The 22,514-nt window shown below is 46.9% G+C and overlaps 1 protein-coding gene across 2 annotated transcripts in view; it reads left to right on the plus strand.

The window, feature by feature from the left end:
* The window catches only part of PECAM1 (platelet and endothelial cell adhesion molecule 1), a 55,355-nt gene that overhangs the window by 18,299 nt on the left and 14,542 nt on the right, over nucleotides 1-22,514 (plus strand). The window contains exons 6-14 of one of the 2 annotated variants that reach the window (XM_059380267.1): nucleotides 3,554-3,802; nucleotides 5,283-5,558; nucleotides 9,010-9,297; nucleotides 9,937-10,044; nucleotides 11,169-11,196; nucleotides 12,403-12,479; nucleotides 14,657-14,710; nucleotides 16,264-16,326; nucleotides 21,999-22,055. In XM_059380267.1, the coding sequence (XP_059236250.1) occupies nucleotides 3,554-3,802; nucleotides 5,283-5,558; nucleotides 9,010-9,297; nucleotides 9,937-10,044; nucleotides 11,169-11,196; nucleotides 12,403-12,479; nucleotides 14,657-14,710; nucleotides 16,264-16,326; nucleotides 21,999-22,055 (1,200 nt within the window). The remainder of the gene's footprint in view (nucleotides 1-3,553; nucleotides 3,803-5,282; nucleotides 5,559-9,009; nucleotides 9,298-9,936; nucleotides 10,045-11,168; nucleotides 11,197-12,402; nucleotides 12,480-14,656; nucleotides 14,711-16,263; nucleotides 16,327-21,998; nucleotides 22,056-22,514) is intronic. The other variant, XM_059380268.1, reaches the window with a different exon arrangement.

The raw sequence follows: 22,514 nt of genomic DNA on the forward strand, positions 1-22,514 counted from the left end.
CATTTGACTACCAAACCTATGCACTTAAAAGTTCTATTAGACTTTTTTTCGCTTTTCCTGGATTTACTTCTCTCCATAGTACCTATTACAAAAAAAATATACTCTACCTCTACCTGTTTATTGTATGTATCTAGGCACTAGACTGTAAGCCAATGGGAGCAGGGACATTACCTATTTATTCCCTGTTAAGTCTTTAACACCTAGAATAGTGCCTGACACATAGTAGGATTTCAATACATATTTGCTGGGGGAATGAATGAACATTCTCTCTGCCCTCCCTCAGGGCAGAGAGAATCAGCACTTCTTGGTTGCCAAATGAAGGTGTTCATTCATTCCTTCATTTACTGAAAGCCTTCAAAGTGTCAAGCACTGAATGTAGAGTCATAGGGACAATCCATAGTATCACAGGTAGGCTGCCAACTTTCCAATGTGGTGATTGGTCTATGTGTCAGATCCTGATGGTCTATAGTGTGTACTAGCAATTTATCATTGATAATGACAAATATCTTGATAGTACATGATGTTTTTCACTGGTAAGACATAGTACCTCATTAGCGAAAAGTATTCAATTGAACATACATTGAGTGCCTACTGTATGCTGGGCAACTTATTGGAGATAGACAGCTCTAAGGTTGAGCTTTGCTCTTAAAGAATTCACAGACATAAATAGACCATTCAAATGCGATATCATGAAAAAGTACAATAACATGGTGGGCAGACTGCTGTGAGAGCAACAGGGACCAAGTGGTGAACCAACTGACTCTTGTATCAGTCAAAGCAGCACCACTACCCTTTGGGCCAAGCTACTTTAGGAAAGCATAGAGCATCATTGGTCCCTAAGATACTACTGTTGTAGGTGATCACCTACACCCAGAAGTCTGTATCATGTGGGGTATACAATTCATTCAGTGGATCAGTCTCCCTGGTCCAAGGTTATACTCAGCCTGCCCTTCCCATCCCTTCAACCTGAGTGCTCTGTGATCCTGACCTCTGCCCTTTCTACATGGAGCTAACTGAGCCATACCAGGGCTGGCATGCATCCTCACGTTCAAGTTCTTTTAGGCCTTTGGAAATGTCTCCAGCACCACTTATACCTCTGTTGCTATCGAGCCTCACTGTTACTCACTTCTGTTACTATCGAGCCTCACTGTCAATGGCTCTATATAGTGATATTAGCAGCTCACAATAATTTTATGAAGATAAAAGTCATTGAATTAGTCATTTGTCTTTGGGGAGAAATGACACCTTTGCCTCCCCTAGCCCTGAAACTATCCACCTTTACAGATCCAATCTGTCACCAGGTATAGTTGAGAGTCTCTCAACTCTGTCCTGTCTTCCTATATTTGTAATCACATCCTAACACTGGCCCTCACACCAGGATTATCTATTGCAGGGGTATCCTGGACCATCTCTGTTCCAGTTCATTCTTCAACCAGCTGTAGGAGAAGCACTTCTAATATGGCCCCTATTTGATATCACTATTCATGGACTTAAACTCCTGCATGGTCATGATCCTTCACTTTGACCCCATCCCTGTCCCAACATGCCTCCTACTCTGACCACCCTTTCCCCTTTGGCTACTGAAAAACTTCTGTTTTCTTTAAAGACCAAGCCCCAGATATCCTTTGAAGCTCCCCCAGGAGAGTCCCATGGTCACACCTCAGTTCCCACCACACTTCTGCTCCCATCTTCAAGTCAGCAATCCCTGCAAAGATTTAGCATCTGCCACAACCACTCTGCATAAGCTCTCAAAAGACCAAGTCTGGGCCTCAATTCACCTTACATCATTGATACTTAAAACAGAACATGACACATTGTGGGAGTTCAATAAACATTCATTCAGTGAGCAAATAAAAGACTAATTCTGATTAGTGTACGTGATGGGCCTGTCTGTTATATTACATCCTTTACAAAGGGACTATTGTTCGCTAACATTTCATTCCTAATTCTAAACCATCTTACACGTACTTCTGCAGGATGGTTTTTACTTTTCACATTTTCGTTTACATATTTTTAAACAGAGAGTCATTTCTTTGGGATTCTTGCTATATCATTTTTTTCACATTTTTTTGATATCCACCCAATGAGCTTGTAAGGCATTTTAGGATGTCAGTCTCTTTGGTTCCTTTCCCCTCCCCCCAACCTAGAGCTTTTGATGCAACAGTCCTGCAACAGTCCTTTCCTGATTTTCTCTTTTCTCTCTGAAAACAAGTAAGTCAATGATTATATGGAAGAAAAAGATGGAGTGTGTCTTAATAAAATATAGGTTAATTATTAGGCTACCACCTTATTTGAAGTTTTATTTGATTTTATTGAGGAAACTAGGAAGGCATTGGGGACTGATTACAATGGAAATGATTTCTATAGCTATGTAACATCAATGATAATGACAGCATTGATTTGTACCCACAAACCTGTATGGCAGGTAAATTTAGAATCAGTAGAATTTGATTCCCTGACTCCTGGCTGCATTCTCAAACCTGTAGTCTAAGAAGCTTTCCTAGGAGGAACTTTGGGTCTCTGTTCCTTTCTCAATATGCAGATAGTGTCAAAAATTACTGACTCCTGGGGCACCTGGGTGGTTCAGTTGGTTGTCTGCCTTCTTTTCTGGTTGTGATTTCGGGATCTTGGGACTGAGCCCCATGTTGGGCTTCCTGCTCAGCAGGGAGTCTATTTCTTCTTCTGTCCTTCCTAACCCCTGCTTGTACTCACTTGCATATGTGCCTCTTAAATAAATAAATAAAATCTTTAAAAAAAGTTACTGACTCCTTCCTTCTGCATCAAAAGCCAAAATCCTGAGCCAGAGTGTACTTGCTTACACAAAGGACCAAGTCTTCACAGCAGCTAAGTAGTTAATTAGTAATTTTCCAGTATCTGAAAATAAAAACATATCCCATAACAAGATCTTGACATATATCAGGGAATATTTAAACACGGAGATGCCAAGACTTCTTAAAAGTCAACTTCTGTCTTTACTGCTGTTGACATTCAACCTGAATTACGGTACTGGTGACTCCTTAAAGTGGCGTAGAATGTTCTAGTTTACAAATTATTCAACCTTGGGTGGCTTCAGGTGTCATCGTCATCGTCATCTTTCTCTGTGGGAAGCGTGGGAGGGATGGTGGCCAGCTGCCACTTCTCCCCAACCTCATGCTCTCACTCTGCTTCAAGCCTGTACTACATCCCTCCTGCTTCTAGTCTGGGCCCCGTCAGTCCCTTCTCCTTCCAGATAGCTCGCTCTAGCAGAGCCTGATGCCATTCCCCTGACCCAGACTCTCCATGGTTCCCATTGCCCCTAAGATACAATTCACACTTCTTTAGGTGGTTCCTAAGGTCCTTCAAATCTATAGGTCTTCCTGTGACTGCTTCTGCTCCCACTATGTTCCAGAATGCCTGAAATTTCGGGTACTGCTTCCTGCCAGGCCTGTTTCACTGCTTCTGGAGAGCTTCCTGCAACAGTCCTTTCCTGATTTTCTCTTTTCTCTCTCCGTAAAGGGGCTGTGGGAGTGGTGCCCAGAAACATCTCACCCTCTTCCACTCATTGGTCTTTCAGAGCTATTTTCCAAACCAAAGCTGGAATCTTCCACCACCCGTCTGGACCAGGGAAAAAGCCTGGACCTGTGGTGCTCCATTCCAGGAGCACCTCCAGCTAACTTCACCATCCAGAAGGAAAACACGACTGTGTCAGAGTCTCAAAATTTCACCAGAATCGTCTCAGCAAGGGACAGTGGGACATACACCTGCAGAGCGAGCGTGGGCAGGGTGGTCAAGAGAAGCAATGCAGTCCAGATAACCGTGTGTGGTAGGTACATGTTCACTGGCTCAGAGAATCTTGGGATGGGACAGAGGCTGTTTGTCACCAGCTGCCACCCTCTCCAGGCTGAAGGCAGATCAGACTGGGGCAGGGGAAGAACTTGGGAGAAAGAGAGAATAGTGAAATCAAGAGGCCAAACAAGTGGGTGTGTTCCCACTCAGAGTACCAGGAGGAGGCAATACAAGGCAAGCATAGGCAAAAGTCAAGTTCATGCCTTTATTGTGGCTGCTTGCTGATGATGGAGCTGAGCTGACAAGATTCTGGCTGCTAGAACAGGCTCCCACTCAGGGAGGAAACACTCCTTATTCAACAGCAAACTTTAGGATCTAAGTCCCTCATTTTTTATCCATATCCTGGCTGACAAGCAAGCCTAGGTCTTCTGGTGGGCAGAATGTAGGTGCTGGGACCACCTAAAGCCATGCTTCCCAGAGCTGACCGTGCGTGCAAAACCTGGTTAGAAGGCAGGTTGAGATGGAGCCAGATTCCACATCTCTCACTAGTGCCTGCCTTGGGGATGCTGGGCCGTGGACCGCCCTTGAAGTAGAGGTCGAAGTGAATGTGGAACTCTGGTCAGGCTGTCACAGGCTCTGCTGTGACTCAGTCACTGTCCTTTAGTTTAACCTATGGCTATGCTCTATGCAGCCAAGATCTTACTCTCTGCTCAAACGGGGTCATATTTTCTTGTCAACTCTCTCTCTCATCATAGAATTCCAAAGGAAATGATGTAAGAGACAATGGCGGACTATTACATTTTATAAGCTTTATAAATAAGCGAACTTTTCAATAAGGACCTAGTAGAATTCTTTTTTTTTTTTTTTTTTTTAATTTATTTAGTCAGAGAGAGAGAGCGAGAGCGAGCACGGGCAGACAGAGTGGCAGGCAGAGTCAGAGGGAGAAGCAGGCTCCCCGTGGAGCAAGGAGCCCGATGTGGGACTCGATCCCAGGACGCCGGGATCATGACCTGAGCCGAAGGCAGCTGCTTAACCAACTGAGCCACCCAGGCGTCCCAGGACCTAGTAGAATTCTTGCTTCTCGAGGCATGCGATTTACTCTCAAACGAGGCTGAGGCACTGAGGATTTGTTTTCAAATCGAATCCATTTGGGTACTTGTTATAGATCTTCTGCTTTTCCTGTATCTTTTCTCAACCCAACAGCAACATACGGATGTGTGAGCGTACAAACATATAAACGTGTATTTAGGAAGATGTAATGTTTTTCTTAAATTGGTGTCACCCTCGTTTTTGTTTACAGCATTCGTTTCTCCTCTCCCTCGCACCCCCACTCCTCCCCTTATGCCCACACACATCACCTGTCCATCTTCAAATAGTCCTGTGAAGGTAGGTGAGACAGGCAAGTAACTATGGTCAAGCCAGAGAAGCGAAGAACAGAGTTTGGAGAAGGACCCTCTTGGGCTGGATGTTTTGTTTCTGCCTTCAGTGTTGTTCAAGCTGTTTCTCTGTCATTCTAGAAATGCTCTCCACGCCCAGGATTTTTTATGACTCCGGCTCTGAAGTGATCAAAGGACAGACCATCGCAGTCAGTTGCCAGTCTGTAAATGGAACTGCGCCCATTTCTTATCACCTTTTAAAAGCAAATACCATCTTATATAGCCATGACATGAACTCGAATGAGCCTGCAGTATTCAAAGACAAACCAACGAAAGATGTAGAATACCAGTGTATTGTGGATAATTGTCATTCCCATAATGAAATGGTCAGCGAAGTTCTGCGGGTCAAGGTCATAGGTAAGTTGCTGTGCTGGGGGAAGAAATCTTGTGGTTTGGGGGCTTTACTTCACATCTTCAAAGGTTTGGGGTTCCCCAGGGGTTGTACACACTAGTGGTTGGTACTCGTGCAAAAGCCCTAAACATGCCATGTGGCAAAGCAGGACCAAGACCCAGGTAAACAGGGCCAGAAAATATCTGGTTGCTCTTGGTGTGGCCAATGACATCTCTTGGCAGAACCTTTCAACTGAACTGCTGAAATATCAGAGTAAAGTGTCCTGACATCAAGAACCACTAAAGTTGTGTTATGGGGCTCCCTTTTTAGAGGAACTGACCGCCGTCTCTGAGAATTGTAGACCAGAGTTCTTCTCCGCTGTTGACCCTTGATGTTGAAGATTCCATCATGTGCAGAACCCACAGCCATGAGAGCTGCAGACTGTGGTTTCATGGGACTGACACTGTCATACTCAGGAGAAATAGACTGTTGTGCGGGGGTGTATATTTTCCATTGAGCCTCTGACTTGTCATCTCTCAGAAGGCCTCAGGACCACCATTGTTTGCATCTCTGAGATATTCCACATCCTTTTGCAAAAAGCCTAATAGGCTTCTCCTTCTTCATCCTCCTTCTTGTTTAATAACTGCCTATCTGCAGGTACCACTGTGGACCTCTTAAGTAGGATAGAGATTCTTGCTTCTATTAATGTATGGTCCAAAAGGAGCCATATATTTCAAATTAATATCAATATATATAAAGCATCTAATGCTATAGGGCATACAAAAAAAGAAAACATATTGTTTTCAATGACATAGCAAGAAACACAGGATATCCTGATTAAATAATGGAGAAATAGTTTAGTGTATTTGAATGACAGTGCAAGTAAGCATAGAAAAAAAATGCTGCTAGGGAACCCATTATTGTCACATGGACTATCCTTACAACTATGGTGATAGAAATTTGGGCCATGAAAGGGCGATCATCTAGCTTGAATCCAAAGACCTGGGTTGGGAGCCAGGTCTTGACAATGGGTCAAGAAAGGACTGGGTCAAGAAATGGCCAACCAGTTAAATACATGAGCAAAATGTCTCCATGGAACTGTTCAAAAGACTGGGTAGATCAGATGGCTGGAAACAAAAGATTGGGACTGGAAAATCATTGGATATAAACTGAAAATGTGACTGAGCTCAACTGTGAAGGGCATCGAATGCTGGTCTTTAGAGTTGAGAATTTGTCCTGTATGCAATAAGAGCCAGAAGAGGAAAGGGGGTCATGAGGAGGATGGAGCTTGGGGGAGATGAACTGGGGGGCTCTATCTCTTAGAAGTGGAGACTTCAGACCTCACAATAGCTTAAGAAGTCAATGCAGAGGCCCATGTGAAACTGTTTAAGTTGGTTTAAATTGGGTCAATAGTAGCAGCTAACATTTACCATGAACCTTGACCATGTGGGCATCCCAATGTGAAGTAGTCTAGTAAATTATCCCCATTAATACTTACAATAGCCTTGTAAGACCCATGAAAATACTATCCTTGCTTTATGATGATGCAGCAAAGGCTTAAGATGAACAGCTGATGGGGAGTGGGACTGGGAATTGGGGTTGGGCAGCCGGGCTCCTGAAGCTGGTTTGCCACCACCCCACTGTGCTTCAGCAGGAGAGAGACTGCCAAATCAGGCTATACCCTCCAGGACTCTGCCCTTATGGTTGACTTCCACCCTCCCATCTGGGTCCTGGTGCTCCCTTTTGTGGTACTGGCCTCTCCATGGCCTGGCCGCCCACTGCATGCTCAAGGAGGTGATTCATCTCCAAGTCATATGTCAGGGGCGTCTGGGTGGCTCAGTCAGTTGAGCATCCATCCGACTGTTGGTTTTGGCTTAGGTCATGACCTCAGGGTCGTGAGATGGAGCCCCACATCTAGCTCAGAGGGGAGTCTACTTGGAATTCTCTCCCTCTTTCTCTCTGCCCCTCCACCTGCTCTCTTTCTCTCTCTCTCTCTCTCAAGTGAATGAATAAAAAAGAAGTCAGATATCAGTCTGCTGACCATTCCATTCTCACACTAATATGGAGATCTCCTTGGGAAAACAATTGAGGATCAGAATTTTGGTAATCAAACTTGGAAATGGTTTATAGGAGGAAATTGAGTTCTGCTTGGATCTGCTGGGAATGCCAGGTTGGCAGGGCTTCCTGGTGGAAACACCCAGGTCAAAATCAAGACCTGGAATTCAGGAGACTAATTGGATTAGAGCTATCTATTTCAGCATTAAATGCTCTGTGTTTATGTGTTAAATACACGAACAGAAGCTATGATGTAGGTGAAATCGCCAAAGAGGAGAACGGAGATAGAAAGCCAAGGACTGAATTTTGTAAAAAGTCCATATTTGAGGGGCAAAAGGAAGAAAAACTAGTGAATAAAGAGGGAGTGACAGGTGAGGAGGTTAGAGAATCTGGGCTGGGAGGCATCAGAGAAGCCTCAGAGGAAGCCACACTGGTTCTGGATGGGAAGAATGGATGGACCCCTATTAAGGACTGAAATTAATCTGCCGAGGACTCAGGGATGGGATCGTCAGGGGATCGGGTGACCTTTGCCGTTTCTTCAAAACTGGAGTTGGAGAGCAGTTTCCAAAGCAGAGGGATGGAAGTCAGGTGACAGGGGTAACAAGGTGGGGAATGGGGATGCGAGAGCAGCTGGTTTCGAACATTCATAAAGGAGAAGGTAGAAAAACAAGAACAGCTAAAGATAGTGGGTCAAGGTTACTCATAAGACCTGGAAGTGCCATCCATCTTTGTAAGCACAGGAGGGAAATCACACACACACACACACACACACACACACACACACACACTCAACAGGATACAGAGATGAGCTGTAGTGTCAGGCTGAGGGGTCAGTAATACTTGAGGGGTAAGCGAAGGGAGGTGTCTCCAGGAGGCATCGGTTGCTGCCCTTCTGGGCTGAGGGAGGAGGGAGACATGAAGGACGAGGGATGAGGGTGGTGAATTGAGTAAAAGGCACACACAAGTAAGTGAAAAGATATGGTAATTGACTCTCTCTGCTTGAGTTATTTCACTCAGCATAATCTCCTACCGTCCCATCCATGTTGCTACAAAAGTTGGGTATTCATCCTTTCTGATGGAGGCATCATACTCCATTGTATATATGGACCATATCTTCTTTATCCATTCATCTGTTGGGAAGGGCATCTTGGCTCTTTGCACTGTTTGGCAAACTGTGGCCATTGCTGGAGCACTGGGTGTGGGGCATAAACAATGAATCTTGGAACACTGAAAAAACAAAATTAAATTTAAAAAAAAAAAAGAAAAAGGGGTAAAATTTAGCATAGGGGAAAAAAAAAAGGCACAGACAGCCCTAGTCTCTGTCACAGTTCAGCAGGAGGCTGGCTTTAAGCAGTGCTGTGTCGTGTTCTGTCCCTTGCATCTCCCCCATTTCTCAGCACTGTCCCTTTCCCTGCCTTTCAGCCCCGGTGGATGAGGTCAAGCTCTCTATCCTGCTGAAAGAGGATGTGGAGTCTGGGAAGGCCGTCGTGCTCCGATGCTCCGTGAATGAAGCGTCTGGCCCGATCACCTTCAGTTTTTACAGAGAAAAAGAGACCAGGCCCTTCCACCAAACCACCTTGAATGAAACCCAGGCCATTTGGCACAACTCAAAGGCTAGCAAGGAGCATGAAGGACGGTATTACTGCACAGCCTCCAACAGAGCCAATCATGTTAAAAGCAGCCCCCAAAGCAACATACTGACAGTCAGAGGTGAGTCAGGGTCTCAAAAAACAGGGGGACCTAGTGTGACCTCAAAGGGTGAGGCCAAGGCCTCACCCCTTGGAAGAGGAGGTGGACCACTGTTTAGCTCATTTCACTGAGGATTAAGAGACCAATGTCCTCCAGGCTCTTTTGTTGCAAATGACAGACACACATCCAAACTATATAAAAGAGGAATTGGTTATTACAAAAAATTAGAAACTTTTCCCATAGTCGTAATTCCAAATTCTTGGTCAAGAGATACCAGTTGGTTCATGTTGGGTCAAATGTCCACCCATGGACTACCTATGGCCAAGGGGATTGGGTCATGCAGAAGGGACATAGGGGAGCCCACACAAGTCTGTAGAAGGTGCTCTCCTAGCGAAGGAGAAGGGCTGAATAGACCCCAAAAATGAGTCAACTTCAGCCCAGTGGTCCTTTAAACTGATGCTATAGTACACAAACAAAAAACACACAAGAACAGTTCTGCACCAGCTGTGAACAGTGTCTTTCAGAAGTAAGATGCTAGTTACAAGGACTATAAAAATTAGTCTTATTTGTTGCTTGAACCTGGTATTATTTCTTGCTGGCAGAGGAAAAACCTGTGTTTGTGTTTGTGTGTGTGTGTGTATTTTTTTTCTTCGTTTCCAGTCTTTCTTGCCCCATGGATAAAAGGACTTATTGCAGTATTTGTCATTGGAGTGATAATTGCCGTCTTGGTACTTGGGGCCAGATGTTATTTTCTGAAGAAAGCCAAGGGTGAGTACAGTTCTTTCATTCCATTCTGATAGGTTGCTCTGTCCAGGAAATGGGCCATGGACAGGAGGGGCTTCAGTTTCGTGGAGGCCTGGTGCTCTGCCCCACTGGGAACCAAGGAGACACAGCTGAGAACAATTGTTTTTCTCTTTGTGGTGTCACCTTGATAATCAAAGACTTTGGCTTTGGTGGGCCAAAAGGTTTTATTGCCCTTTGGATTTAGTTAGGCACAAATGAAAGCAACTGCTTTCCTAGTTGGACAACCCAGAAAAGATGCATTGGAGCGGTGGTGAGGGGGGGGTTGTAGCTATGTGTGGTCAGAAGATACTGTTTCATGGGGTTGACCACACCCAGTCCTGCAGCTGGCAGAAGGCTACGGACACCTGCCCTGCATAGATTCCCATCCACTGAATGCCTCCCAGTTGATCTGCCGTTTGTGCCATGATTTCTACCCTGTGCTTGAGGTTAACCACACATGGAAAGGAAGTCAAGATCACCCAGACACTCAGGAATCAGTCAGCCATCATGAACTTAAGGAAAAGGGCACAGCCCCAGTAGATTCTGCATAAATTTTTGTGGAGTGCAGCAGTTTCTTTTGGAGCTCCAGACCTGCTGCAGCCTGGGATGGGTGGGGACAGATGGGATGAGGCGGGGCCCTGGGCTTTTTCTAGAACAAGAAAGCTGCAACCCTTCTGGGAAGACAGGCTCCAGAACCAGCCCCTTGCTAAGGTCTCAGGCCAGCTTGGAATTAAGAGAATAGGACTGATGGAGCCTTTCCTTCTTGGAATCATCTTGAATTGAAGAAAGAGTTGCCTGTTTACCCTGACCTGGTTCCTTGACTTCATCTCCATCACATGCCAGTAAAGAAACTCACTCCTGGCTAAAACAGTCAGAATGTCCATATTTCTGGAGGAAATGATGCAAAATCTCTCGGTATAAGACCAAAAGAATTTTGTTTGGTTGGTTTTTTCTTCTTTTTTTGAAGCGGAATATTATTTGGCTTTCTTTTTTCTTTTTATGGGTATTCAATCTTCAAGGAAGTCAAATATGGTGGAGAGGAGTGTTCCTATCTGGTACAAACATGGATACATTATATTAACTTTGGATTTTCTCTTTCTCTTTCAAAGCCAAGCAGACACCCGTGGAGATGTCCAGGTCAGTGTGTGTATTTTGGAGGGAGGTGGCTGCTTTGTAGACATGCATCAACTAAAGGAAAATTCTGGTCGTTAGAGGGTTTTCAGTATCCCCTGGAAAGCCCAGAAAAATAAGGGTCTTAGGTGTGAGTAGCGTAGGAAAGTGTGAGTGTGCACACGTGCGTGTGTCTTTGGCTCCATGGACGATTGCCAGCTGTCCTTCAATGGGAAAGAGGGGCTTTATTCTGAGGTCATGTCCCTCCTATACTGTTCCTTGTGAGATCCCTTTTTCCTTATGAAACTATACTGGTAATAGATGGAATTTTTAAAATTTGCATACTTGGCAAAATAGAGTTGACCTAAAAAAAAGAAGGTGGTAATATTTTTACTGTTCTTGAAATCCAAAATCTGAAGGTATGGAAAGGATAATTCTGTTCTGGAGAAAAACAGTAGCATAGGATGAAGAATTCAGAGGGACAGGATTCATCTTGGCCCTGACACTTTTTTTTTTTTTTTTAACAAACACCAAATACCGAATTTATAAAAAAGCTTCACATATTATATATAAATTAAAAGAAATTACACAGATTCCCAAGCAAACTATTAAAAGGTGTCATTTTCATTTCTAGTTTGAGGCTAATATTGACATGTATGAGAAACTGTGTGAGAGCAAATAATACTCTTGATCAACAATAATGAAATCATACATACTACTTAAGGCAAAATATTTTATATTTATAGTAACTATAGTGTACAATAATATTCAGTTTGGCAGAAATTTATCTGAAACAATTTCTATACATACAAGAATAGATTCCTAACAGGTAATTTATATGTAAGTGAAAGTAACAAGGACATATGTGTATATGTATTTGATTAATATAGGATAATTTTGGTGTGTCAAATATTTATGAGATGATAGACTATTTAATGAATGGAATAAATAGAATAATCAAGCAATTCTGGAAATAAGTGAAGACCGTCCAAAGGAGGTCAAGAAAACGTTACTTCTTCAGAGCTTGCTACAGTGTAGGAGGGCCCTCACACTTACTTTAACAGCAAAGAGTTTTTATCAACCTTCTGGAAAAATGGTTAGTTTTCCACAGAAGAGAGTAACCTTTTCCTCACTTCAGAAAACTGTTTTTCCCATGATCTTTCCATGATTGTTTTCATAGCTTGAAGTTAGAGCCAAAAAAGTCATATTCTTTCTTTCCTTTTTCATTTCAAGGCCAGCAGCTCCCCTTCTGAACTCCAGCAATGAGAAGATGTTGTCAGATCCCAATACTGAAGCCAACAGACATTACGGTAGAGTCGTGGTTTCTTGCTAAGTGTTTTCCCCTAGCTGGCTGCACACTTCCTTACCCTTCTTAGAAGCAGAATCTATAGGTGGCAAGAGTTCAAGTTGGAAGGGAGGCCCTGTCCTCAAGCAGGGGCACTTCATCTAACCAGTTGTGCAAGGGTGAGCTGATAAGCAAAACAGAAATTTAGGAAGAAAGGCAGAACATTTTACCCTAATCTCACCACCTCCTAAACATGCTGGGGAAGGAAAGGTAGAATGATTACAAGGTTGCAGATACCCCATCCTGGGTTATCGTCTAAAACTTTGAACATGGCCCAGGTATAATCATTATCCTTTTGTTAGAGAGAGAAAGAGAAAGAGAGAGAGAGAGTTATCCACTGAAGTCATCCACTGAAGTCATCGGTAAAAGATCTCAGATGGAATTATTTATCACAAGCAGGAGACAGTTTCCTTTCAGCTTTTACCTCAACTGCTTTCGATAGGCATTTAAAAGAAAAAAGTAGTACAAGCAAAGAGTATCTGATAAGGCTTGGGGCAAGCTTGGGAGCCGGCTTAGTTGGGTGGGGAGTTCTTAATCCCATCCAGTCTCTGAGAAAACTCCCAGCAGGGCCGATAATACTATTCCCTGCAACTAGTCCTGTCCCAGACCAGGTTGGGGGCAGTTTTCTTTATCAGCAGGTCTCGGAAGAGAATGCTGATGTTCTTTTCTAATTGTATAAGTGATCCACAAAATGAGAATTTTAGGATACTCCTCTAGCAGGGCGTACTTGAGAAATATATTTTAAGAATTGAGCAATTCTTATAACTACCAAATCACCCACCTTTAAAAAGTGAATAAAATAGCGCCTGGCTGGCTCAGTGAGCAGAGTGTGAGACTCAGTCTCAGGGTGGTGAGTTCAAGCCCCACACAGGGCATGGAGCCTACTTTAAAAAAAAAATAAACACATAAACAAACAATAAACATAAACAATATGTTTATGTTATGTTAATATGTTAAAACAAACAAAAAAACATAATAAATAAATAATAAGCAGATAGAAGAACCTGGGAATTCCTAAAGTCCATCAAATAGAACAGGAAATAAAGAAAACACACAGTGAGGTATAATCCTTACTAAAAAGTGAATAAAACATTTGTAATAACAAAAGTAATACATTTGTTACAAATGTAAAAACATTTGTAATAACAAAAGTAAAGTAATGGACCAATAAAGAAAGTACATAGTTTAAATTGAATGCTAATATAGACTTACATTAAAATAAGATAAAACATGGAGGACATTGGGAGTTGGAGAGGAGAAGTGAGTTGGGGGAAATCAGAGGGGGAGACGAACCATGAGAGACTATGGATTCTGAGAAACAAACTGAGGGTTTTGGAGGGGAGAGAGGTAGAGGGATAGGAGACCCTGGTGGTGGGTATTAAGGAGGGCATGTATTGCATGAACACTAGGTGTGGTACATAAACAATGAATCTTGGAACACTGAAAAAAATTTAATTTCATTAAAAAGAAATAGGATTCCCCCCCCCATATTTCCAAAAGACAAGAAATACTCTAATTATATTGTCTCTTTGTGGATTGTTTCACTTTATGAAGTATTTTAGTAATCACTGTAAGCCGTTAACTTAAAAGCATAATGGAAAAGTCATGTGTTCTTCAGAAGTATTTATGTTATTTATAATCCATAGAATTATTTTTAATAAAGAACAACTTGATGGGGGGACAAAAGTTAAGAAGTTCTTTTTGCCCACTGAGGTGGCAGCCTGGAGGTACCACCATTTCTTTAAACCACGTTCTCCTGCATCCAGCTCTCTGGTTGGAGCCGGTTAGTTTGCTAGCGTTCTTCGTGTCTCTGCTTACAGGCCCACTCCTTTAGAATTAAGCTTCATTTCCAATGAGCTTGCTCAAAGTGAACAGTTCTGAATCTTGAACAATTCATAAGCAGATGTATTCCTCCCATGGAATGATGGGCATCGCTGGTGTTAGAAACTGACCACTTGGGGGTTGGCAGGGGCCATAGGGGGGGTGAGGAGGGAATCCAGAATCTTCTATGCAGCTGGTGGCCCACTATACCAAAGAGGTTAAACTTGACTCTGTGTGTTTGTGGCTCCCAGTTTTTCTGCAAGTTATATAGGAAACTAGGATTTCTGTTGCCACTCATCCTCTTTGTTATTTTTCAACTAGGTTACAATGAAGATGTTGGAAACCATGCAATGAAACCAATAAATGAAAATAAAGGTAATTATCAAATTAAGTTTTTGGCTTTTTTTTTTTAATTTTTTTATTATTAGAAGCATTTATAGAAAAAAAGACCTCTAGGAAAGAACTAAAACTGTTAAGACCTGGGGATATTGTAACCCTTCCCTTCACCCCCCAGGGACCCTGTCCCTGGCTGCTGTATAAAAGTGGTGGTCATTTGCTCCAAAGGTGCTATCCTGTGTCCTTACTGGAAAGTAACCTAGGGACCCCTGGGTGGCTCAGGAGGTTGAGCATCTGACTCAGTTTTGGCTCAGGTTACAATCTCAGGATTGGGAGACTGAGCCCCACGTGGGGCTCCGTGCTCAACATGGAGTATGGTTGAGTTCCTTTCTCCCTCTTCCTCTGCCCCGCCCCCAAACTTCCTCTCTCTCTCTCTTTCTCTCTCAAAGAAATTTAAAAATCTCTTAAAAAAAAAAAAAAAAAAAAAGACGGTAACCTGAATTCCAGGAGGAAAGAGCTGGGTTATACATAACAGGGAACTATGTACCGGGCACCATAGAAGGACCGCCTTTCTCTTGAATAGTGGAAGTGGGTGTTTTCTATAATAGCATTGGGGTAAATCATCAAGTTGTACACCTTACACTTATACAAGGTTTCATGTCTTTTATGCTTCAGTTAGGCTGGAAGGAAAGTATTAAGGGTCTGGGATGGGGAGAGGCACACAGGATACTTCAGGGGTAATAAAAATGTTCTTTTTCTTGAAAAGGGTGAAGGGTACACCATTATTTATTATTATTATTTGTGTTTTATACATAACTTACAAATATTTTCTGATACTTAAGTATTTAATAAAAATAAAACACACTATTAAAAAATATAAAATACCACTGCTGCTAATGTTTAAAGACAATGAACAATAGATTCCTTGCTGCAGCTTTAAAGCTCAGAAAGATGGGGCTAACTCATTTTGCAGAAGTCGCTTCGCCTCCGGGGTCCTGTCACAAGAACTAAAGATCTAAAGCAGTAAACACCGGTGTCCTCAACCACACATCAGTTTCTGGTGCTGGTGAGAAAGACCGACTCTGAGGCTTCAAAAATAAAACAATAATGTGACTTTGAGCTAAAGACCAGCCATTTTACCAGATTTCACCCTAGTGGCCTGACTGCTTTCATCAGCTTGTTTTTCGATGCATACGGCTTGTGTTCTCGGAGCATTTTTAGGATGGGGAAACCTGTTCCCCATTTCCTGAGATTCTTTCCTTCTTGGAGATAGTTTTCTATGCCTGTGGCTGTGGAATAAGCTTCCAGAGTTAACTGCTGTGGCTGATCCTGAGCTTTTAACAATCCTTCCCCTGTAGGAACAAGGGGGACCTGGGCAGGAGGGTCCCCCCACGTCCTGGGGAGAGCAGGACTCGTCAGGGTCTTCCCCAGCCTGAGGTGTCCCTCTCACTTGGAATAAATAGCCTTTAGCCTGTGTCTAGCTTCCTCCTTGAAACAGGGACTTCTGCAGTCATTTGGAAATCTGTAATGCAGGGGGAGGCCCCCAGAGGAGGTTTTGTCTAACGGCGGGGTGCTGTGGTTCTTTTGAGCAGAGCCTCTGACCTTGGATGTAGAATACACAGAAGTGGAAGTGACCTCGCCTGAGTCTTACCAAGGTAAGCACCAGTACTGGGGTGACCCCCCATGCTTTGTTCTCTGCTGGGGTGTAGACACCAGGGGGAGGTGTGCTGTGACCCAAGGACAAAGGTCCCTTCAGTCGGTCAGACCTGCTGGGCATGCCTACGGCGGGAGCAGGGACGCCTGCCTAGGCTTTTGAGGCATTAAATAAATTTCATTCTTATTTATCTCACTATTAATAATGAGTAGGTTTTCCTGAGCAATTACTAAGTGCTAAGAAATGTGTTTGTTGAGAAGCTTTTTGAGGGCCTCACTGCCCGTGTTTGGACTTTCTTCCAGAGCTATGTTCCTTGCCCGCGCCTAGTATCTTCCTTAAACAGCCTCTTGCACACGGAGCCTGGGGAAATGAAACACATATTTGAAGGTGGTGAGGGCTTGGCTCTTTAAAGAGGGACTCTTGGGGAAGTGCTTCTGAAACCAGAGTCCCCTTCTGTGTGAACAGTGGCACGAGCCTCCCACTTCAGGTTTTGTTTTTCTGTGTGCGGTTCTCTCAGGGCAGCTGGCCCAGGGGGTCCCTGGCTCTGTGGCTCCCTTGGGGACACAGATGCAGAGCGGGCTGCTCCACAGCGAAGGCCAGAATGTCAGTTGCAGTTGCTTTTTTGCCGCCCCTGTCAAAAAAACGATGCATCTCCTCCTGGCTTTCCTTCACCCTAGCCACCCAGAGCCTTCTTGCCCTGCTGGGAGGCTCTTTAAGGCTATATAGCCACACATCCCCCCTCCCACTGAGGCCCAGGACTGCTGCTGGGTCCACTCCACCTGGCAAGCTGAGGGCCCTTTTCCAGACCGGCCATGCATAGCATTAGCCAGAGTCCCAGGGCAATGGCATCCCTTTGTCCTCTCTGGCTCCCTGAATCCGGAAGAGTTTTGGGTTCCTTCCTGCTTCCTTGCTTAGGTCCTGGGCACCATGTCAGCGGGTGTGTGCACAGAAGCTTCAGGTTCCCCTATGGCTCCCGGGCTCTGTGCTACCCAGTGGGGCACCATTCCCACAGTCCGCCACCAGAATGGCCCCTAGGGTTGACGCTGCCCCATCTGCATGATCACTGGGCATCCCACTTGTGAGACTGGACTGGACATGGGAAGGGTGGGGGCCGTGGCAGGCCTAGAGTTCTCTTCCTCTTTATTTTGTTGTAAAGAGGTTCGCTTGTTAACAAAGTAAAGTCCTTGATGGGCCAGCCCTTGTGCAAGCAGCAAAGGTTCATATATGGCCCGTCTTCCCGCCCCCCATGGGGGTAGAGCCTCGGTAGAGCCGAGAAAACACGGAAACGAAGAATATATAGACAGTGCCAGGTGATGGTTAGTGCTCGGAAGGAAAGGGAGCAATGAGACGGCACGAAAGGCGGCTTTGGGGGCTGGCATTGAAGCTGGGGCCTGCAGGGCACAAAGAAGGTGGCCCCAATAAGAGGAGAGAGGGTTGGGAGGACCCAGGAAATGGGCAGGACAGCGTGCGGTGGCCCAGAGCTTGGCTCATCTGAGGATCTGGAAGGAGGCACAGGTCGGTGTGTCGTCCCGGGCCAGAAGGGGTGAAGGCGGAGACAAAGTCCCAGCAGTGGGTCGACTGGAGAGAGATTTCAGAGACATGCCACCGTGGATGACATTTTATGGCAAGGATCATGGAGACCAAATCAGCACAGGTCTGGATGGACGGTCCCGATATCTGAGATTGGGAGGAACAGGTCTGGTTAGGTTAAGCATGAGATGCCGAAGAGGAGACAGCCCCTTCGGGGGTTGGTGCTCAGAACAGAGTCTGGTTCGGCTGCGGCTAAAGGGGCTGTAGGGGGCTCCCTTCCAGCCTTTCCTGGTCCTGCCAGAGCCGCTACAGATGCCCCTTTGTCACCGTGCATCATGGGCTCAGTTCTGGCGATAACAGTTTCCTTCCTCTAAAGGGGAATTCAGGCCCGGGAAGGGAAGGGGAAGCATAAAAAGAGGACAGGGCTGCCCCAAGATTTTGCATATGTGTAGAAAAACCCAGCTGTCCCCAACCCTCCAAACTCCATGGGGTGCTCGAGCTGACAGGGATTGCCCCGGGCTCGGGCCTCGAGGTTCTCATGCTCCTCCCGCAGAGGGCCAGGTCCTGTCCTCGCCTCTGCTGCCCGCTGGGCCAGGACCAGGTGGGATTAAGAGCACCGGGCTTGATGCCTCGGAGGGTTTGGAGTGAAGGCCGATGATAGAGAAAGGATGCCGGGTTGTGTCCTTGCAAAAGGGTCCATTTTCCTTTCTTTGGGGAATGTTTCCATGTTAGAGTGTCTGGTTTTCTTTTTTTGCGTGAGCGTGGGGTGGGCTTTAAAGGGAAAAGAAGTCTTAGGACAGGATGACAAGGGGTGCGTGCCTTGCTAGGCTGTGCACAGCTGTGGTCACCATTCCCCACGTTGCTGCGAGGGTCTCATGAGAGCTAGAGTGATAGCCATGTGGGTGGAAATGGAGAGTTTCTGGAAGATATACGTTGTGTTTTCTGGATCCAGCCTCTTGGGTGCTCAGGGACAGCAGGGGAGGGCCAGCCTGGCCTAGGAAGCTATCCCCTTGCTTTCTCATGGGTGGTGGGTGGAGTGTCCCTAGAGTGGGGAAAGGGCTTTGTGGTTTCAAGGCCAGTAGTGAGTAAACTTGATGTGGTCTTGGCCAACCCAGTTCCCTAACCTCAAGGCTCCCTCTTCCACAGCTGGGGTGGGGGAGGGGGTGAGGCCTGCGTCCAGCAATGCCTCCGACTGGCCGCTGACCAAGGAATCACTGGGGGATGGAGGCGGGGTGGGAAGGAACTTGTTCAGCCCGGTCTGTTGCTTGTTTGCTCTGAAGCTAATTGCTGGGAAAACCCCATGACGTTGAAGCCATCTCTTTCTCTGAGAACAGAGAAAAACAGAAGCCAAAATAAAGCCCCATCCGGAAACATGCCTGACAGCAGAGACAAACAGCCTGTTGGCCTGGGTTACTCATTAGTGGGCAGCTGCAGAGCAGGGCAGGGGTGGTGGAGGTGAGCGGCCAGCCCCGGCCCATCACTGGGGGCAGGACAGGGGGGCAGCGGGAGGAATTGCTGGGGCAGCTGCAAAGATAGCCGCTCGGCCAAGAAGTGGAAACGACCCTGCCACCCGGACTGATCCACAGTTACAAGAAGGAAGGGAGTCAAGTGTGGTTCTTGAGTCCAGAGGGTGTGAGAGTGTCCCCAAGGTGACCAGCGAGGTCTACCGGCCAGCCTGGGGGGGTGTGGATCTTACAAGGTGTCCAACCCCCAGGCTTGGCCACCCCACCCCATCCCTTCCTTTCTTCCCCGCTGGCCCCGGCTCCCATTGTGGGACAGGGTCTGAGGATGAGCTGGCAGGGCCCCAGGACACCTGGTATACAGCGCCTTATACCATCATTTCTCCCCGCATTGTCTGCCCCACAGCCCGGAGCTCCTGAAAGCTCTGGGTCCAAATCACCTTTTCCCTTCCTGGTCCAGTGCCCAGCACAGAGCAAGTGTTAGGATCACACTGGATGCGAGACTCACCCAGGCCTAACACGTTGCAGAATCCCTTGGGGATGTGGCAGATTCCCAGGAGATGCAGAAATCCCTGGAGCCTCCCTGTGCACCCCCGAATCTGGTGCCATGGAGGGAGTGTGGAGAGCGGGGTAGGCATCTCTGCTGGCCTCTTAGAAAAAAGCAGGTGTCCTAGCAGAGGGGTGCTTGGTGGCTCAGCCACACTGGTGAGTACCAGGTTCTGTTTGGTGTCTTGGTGGAGTCCTGTGAAGCCTTCTGCAAGGGCCTGGCCACCCCAAATGTCCCAGACTCGCCTGCTGGGGGATCTGAACCACCCCTCCACCCCCAGCCTTCCTCCTGGAACCACTACCGTTCACCATTCAGCGTCTGATGAAGGACCATGACTTTGATCACCAAGATCTAAAACCTCGGGGAACAGGCTGGTTATACTAATACCTTCCTCAGGCTCAGGGGTTTGAGAGAGCTAGAGACCCTTGCAAGGACATTGACTGGTGCCTTCACTGTCCTATCAAACGTCTATGCCTCCAGGTAGCCATGCAAGGCCTGGGCCCGAGAGGTGAACCCAGAGCTCTGGGTCCACCAGGGAGATAGTCTTGGGGACAAATAATGTTGGTGTGGTCATGGGAAAGTGTCCCCAAAGTGCTGTGTGAGCACAGGGGTCCTGTGTAACTGCCCTGGGCACAGGGAAGGGGTGAGCGTGTTAGGGAGCAGGTAGGTGTGTGAGGGTGTGTGAACCCAGGTGCAGGAACAAAGCTTGTCCTGGGACTTGGAGGACGAGGAGGAGTGGGCCAAAGAGAAAGGGCCTTGCGGGCAGTGAAGGGACACGCTTTGGGTCAGGGGGCATCTCTGGAGCCTAGTGAGTCAAGGGCATCTTGGTGCAGTTAGAGTCCACGGGCGTGGCCCAGCCAGCTGCCGGCCACCAAGGAAAACAACAGCCACTCGGTACAGAAGACGGTCAGGAAGCGTCTTCCCCTGTCTGGGGCTTCGTTTCCGGATCCGTAGAAGGAGAATGTTGGCCACATGTAGAAAGCTACCTTTCCACAGTGAGGCTTCTTGGTCTTTTGTGCAGGTGAGGGGAGGCGGGGGAAGTGGCTGGGCCCCGTCCTGTTTATGGGGGGGGGTGTATATGTACGTGCTGTGTGTGTACACACTGGGTGTGTGTGTATGCTGCGTGTAGACACAGTATGGTGTATGTACAAGTATGTGTATATACAACCTGTACGTAGACTTGAACTTATTTTTTTTTTTTTTAAAGATTTTATTTATTTATTTGACAGACAGAGACCACAAGTAGGCAGAGAGGCAGGCAGAGAGAGAGGAGGAAGCAGGCTCCCCGCTGAGCAGAGAGCCCGATGCGGGGCTCGATCCCAGGACCCTGGGATCATGACCTGAGCCGAAGGCAGAGGCTTAACCACTGAGCCACCCAGGTGCCCCTAGACTTGAACTTAAATAGATGCCCTTATGGGTGCTTTGTCCCCCAAACCCTGAGTCTCCTCAGGGCTTAATGCATTCCCCAGTCCTCTGTCTGCCCTTCTGAAAGAGTCCACACCAGAGGATCTCAGCCCGGTCTGCGTCTTAGAATCCCCTGGAAGCTCTTTAAAAACCCCAGTGCCAGGGCTACCCCAGACCAGTCAGAACCAGAATGGGGCCCCGGTGTTGGCATTTGACGTCAGCTGGCCCGGCAAGATTTTAAGTGGTTCTTTGTCCCAACTGGTCCTTAAAGTCACAGACGATGCCCAGGCTCTAACCCAGGCCTCAGGGGACTGGGAGCCCAGAGCCCTGCCCCCTGGGAGTGGCCAGGAGAGTGGCTAGACACTGGGACACCCTGGCAGGGAAGGAAGGGTGGGGCCCCTGAGCTGGAGGCTGGAGGCTGATACTGGGGACCTCTCCACCTGTGGTCCTTCAGGCCCAGGGTTCCCCTGGAGCAGCTGGACCCGCCCCTGCACTGGCCTGTTGACCTCATCCTTCCAGGCTGAGCGCCACTAGTTAGAGACCAGGATCTTCTGAAGCCAGGACGTGGCCTGAGCTTTGTGGCAAGAAGGTCTCCAGCCCCTGCTGGAGAAGGGTGCTCATGGGGGCAGGGGTTCGTGGGCAAGCAGGGAGCCTCGGACCTTCTCCTGCTTCAGCGGTGGGCTGACCTGGTGCCCAGAGGCAGCTATTGACCTGTACCCGGTCACTTTCCAGGTCTGGAAACCAAGGGCACAGAGACGGTGTACAGTGAAATCCGGAAAGCTAACCCTGGTGAGTTAGGGCCCTTGACTCCCCCAGCCTGGGGGATGGTTCCCCCAGAATCATCCATGGGGGCTTGGGAGTGGGCGGGAGAAGGAGAACTACTGCCCCTTATACTGAAGCTGGTGGCTGCCTCTCTCCTGCCACCCCTAAAACATAGCCACATGTTACATGTGCTGTAATTTAGTCAACACACACTTATTAAGCGCTTACTGCATGCCAGGGATATAGAACCTCACATGTTCAGACCCAGCTCAGGAGCATCTGGGCTGGAGTGCATCCTGGCACCACTGTGTGCTCCCGGGACCCCAGGAGAAGCCGCATGGCCCGACCTGTGCTCAGGTGCCAGCCAGGGCATCTCATCTGCCCTCCCCCCCCACCCCACCCCCACGGGCCCTGGTGCATGATGGGCACCCATAGTTCATAGACAAAGTCAGTGCTTTGCTTTCAAGACGTGGGGGAGCTCAGTCT

Source organism: Mustela nigripes, chromosome 16 (genome assembly GCF_022355385.1).
Source record: "Mustela nigripes isolate SB6536 chromosome 16, MUSNIG.SB6536, whole genome shotgun sequence".
Classification (NCBI taxonomy): Eukaryota; Metazoa; Chordata; class Mammalia; order Carnivora; family Mustelidae; genus Mustela; species Mustela nigripes.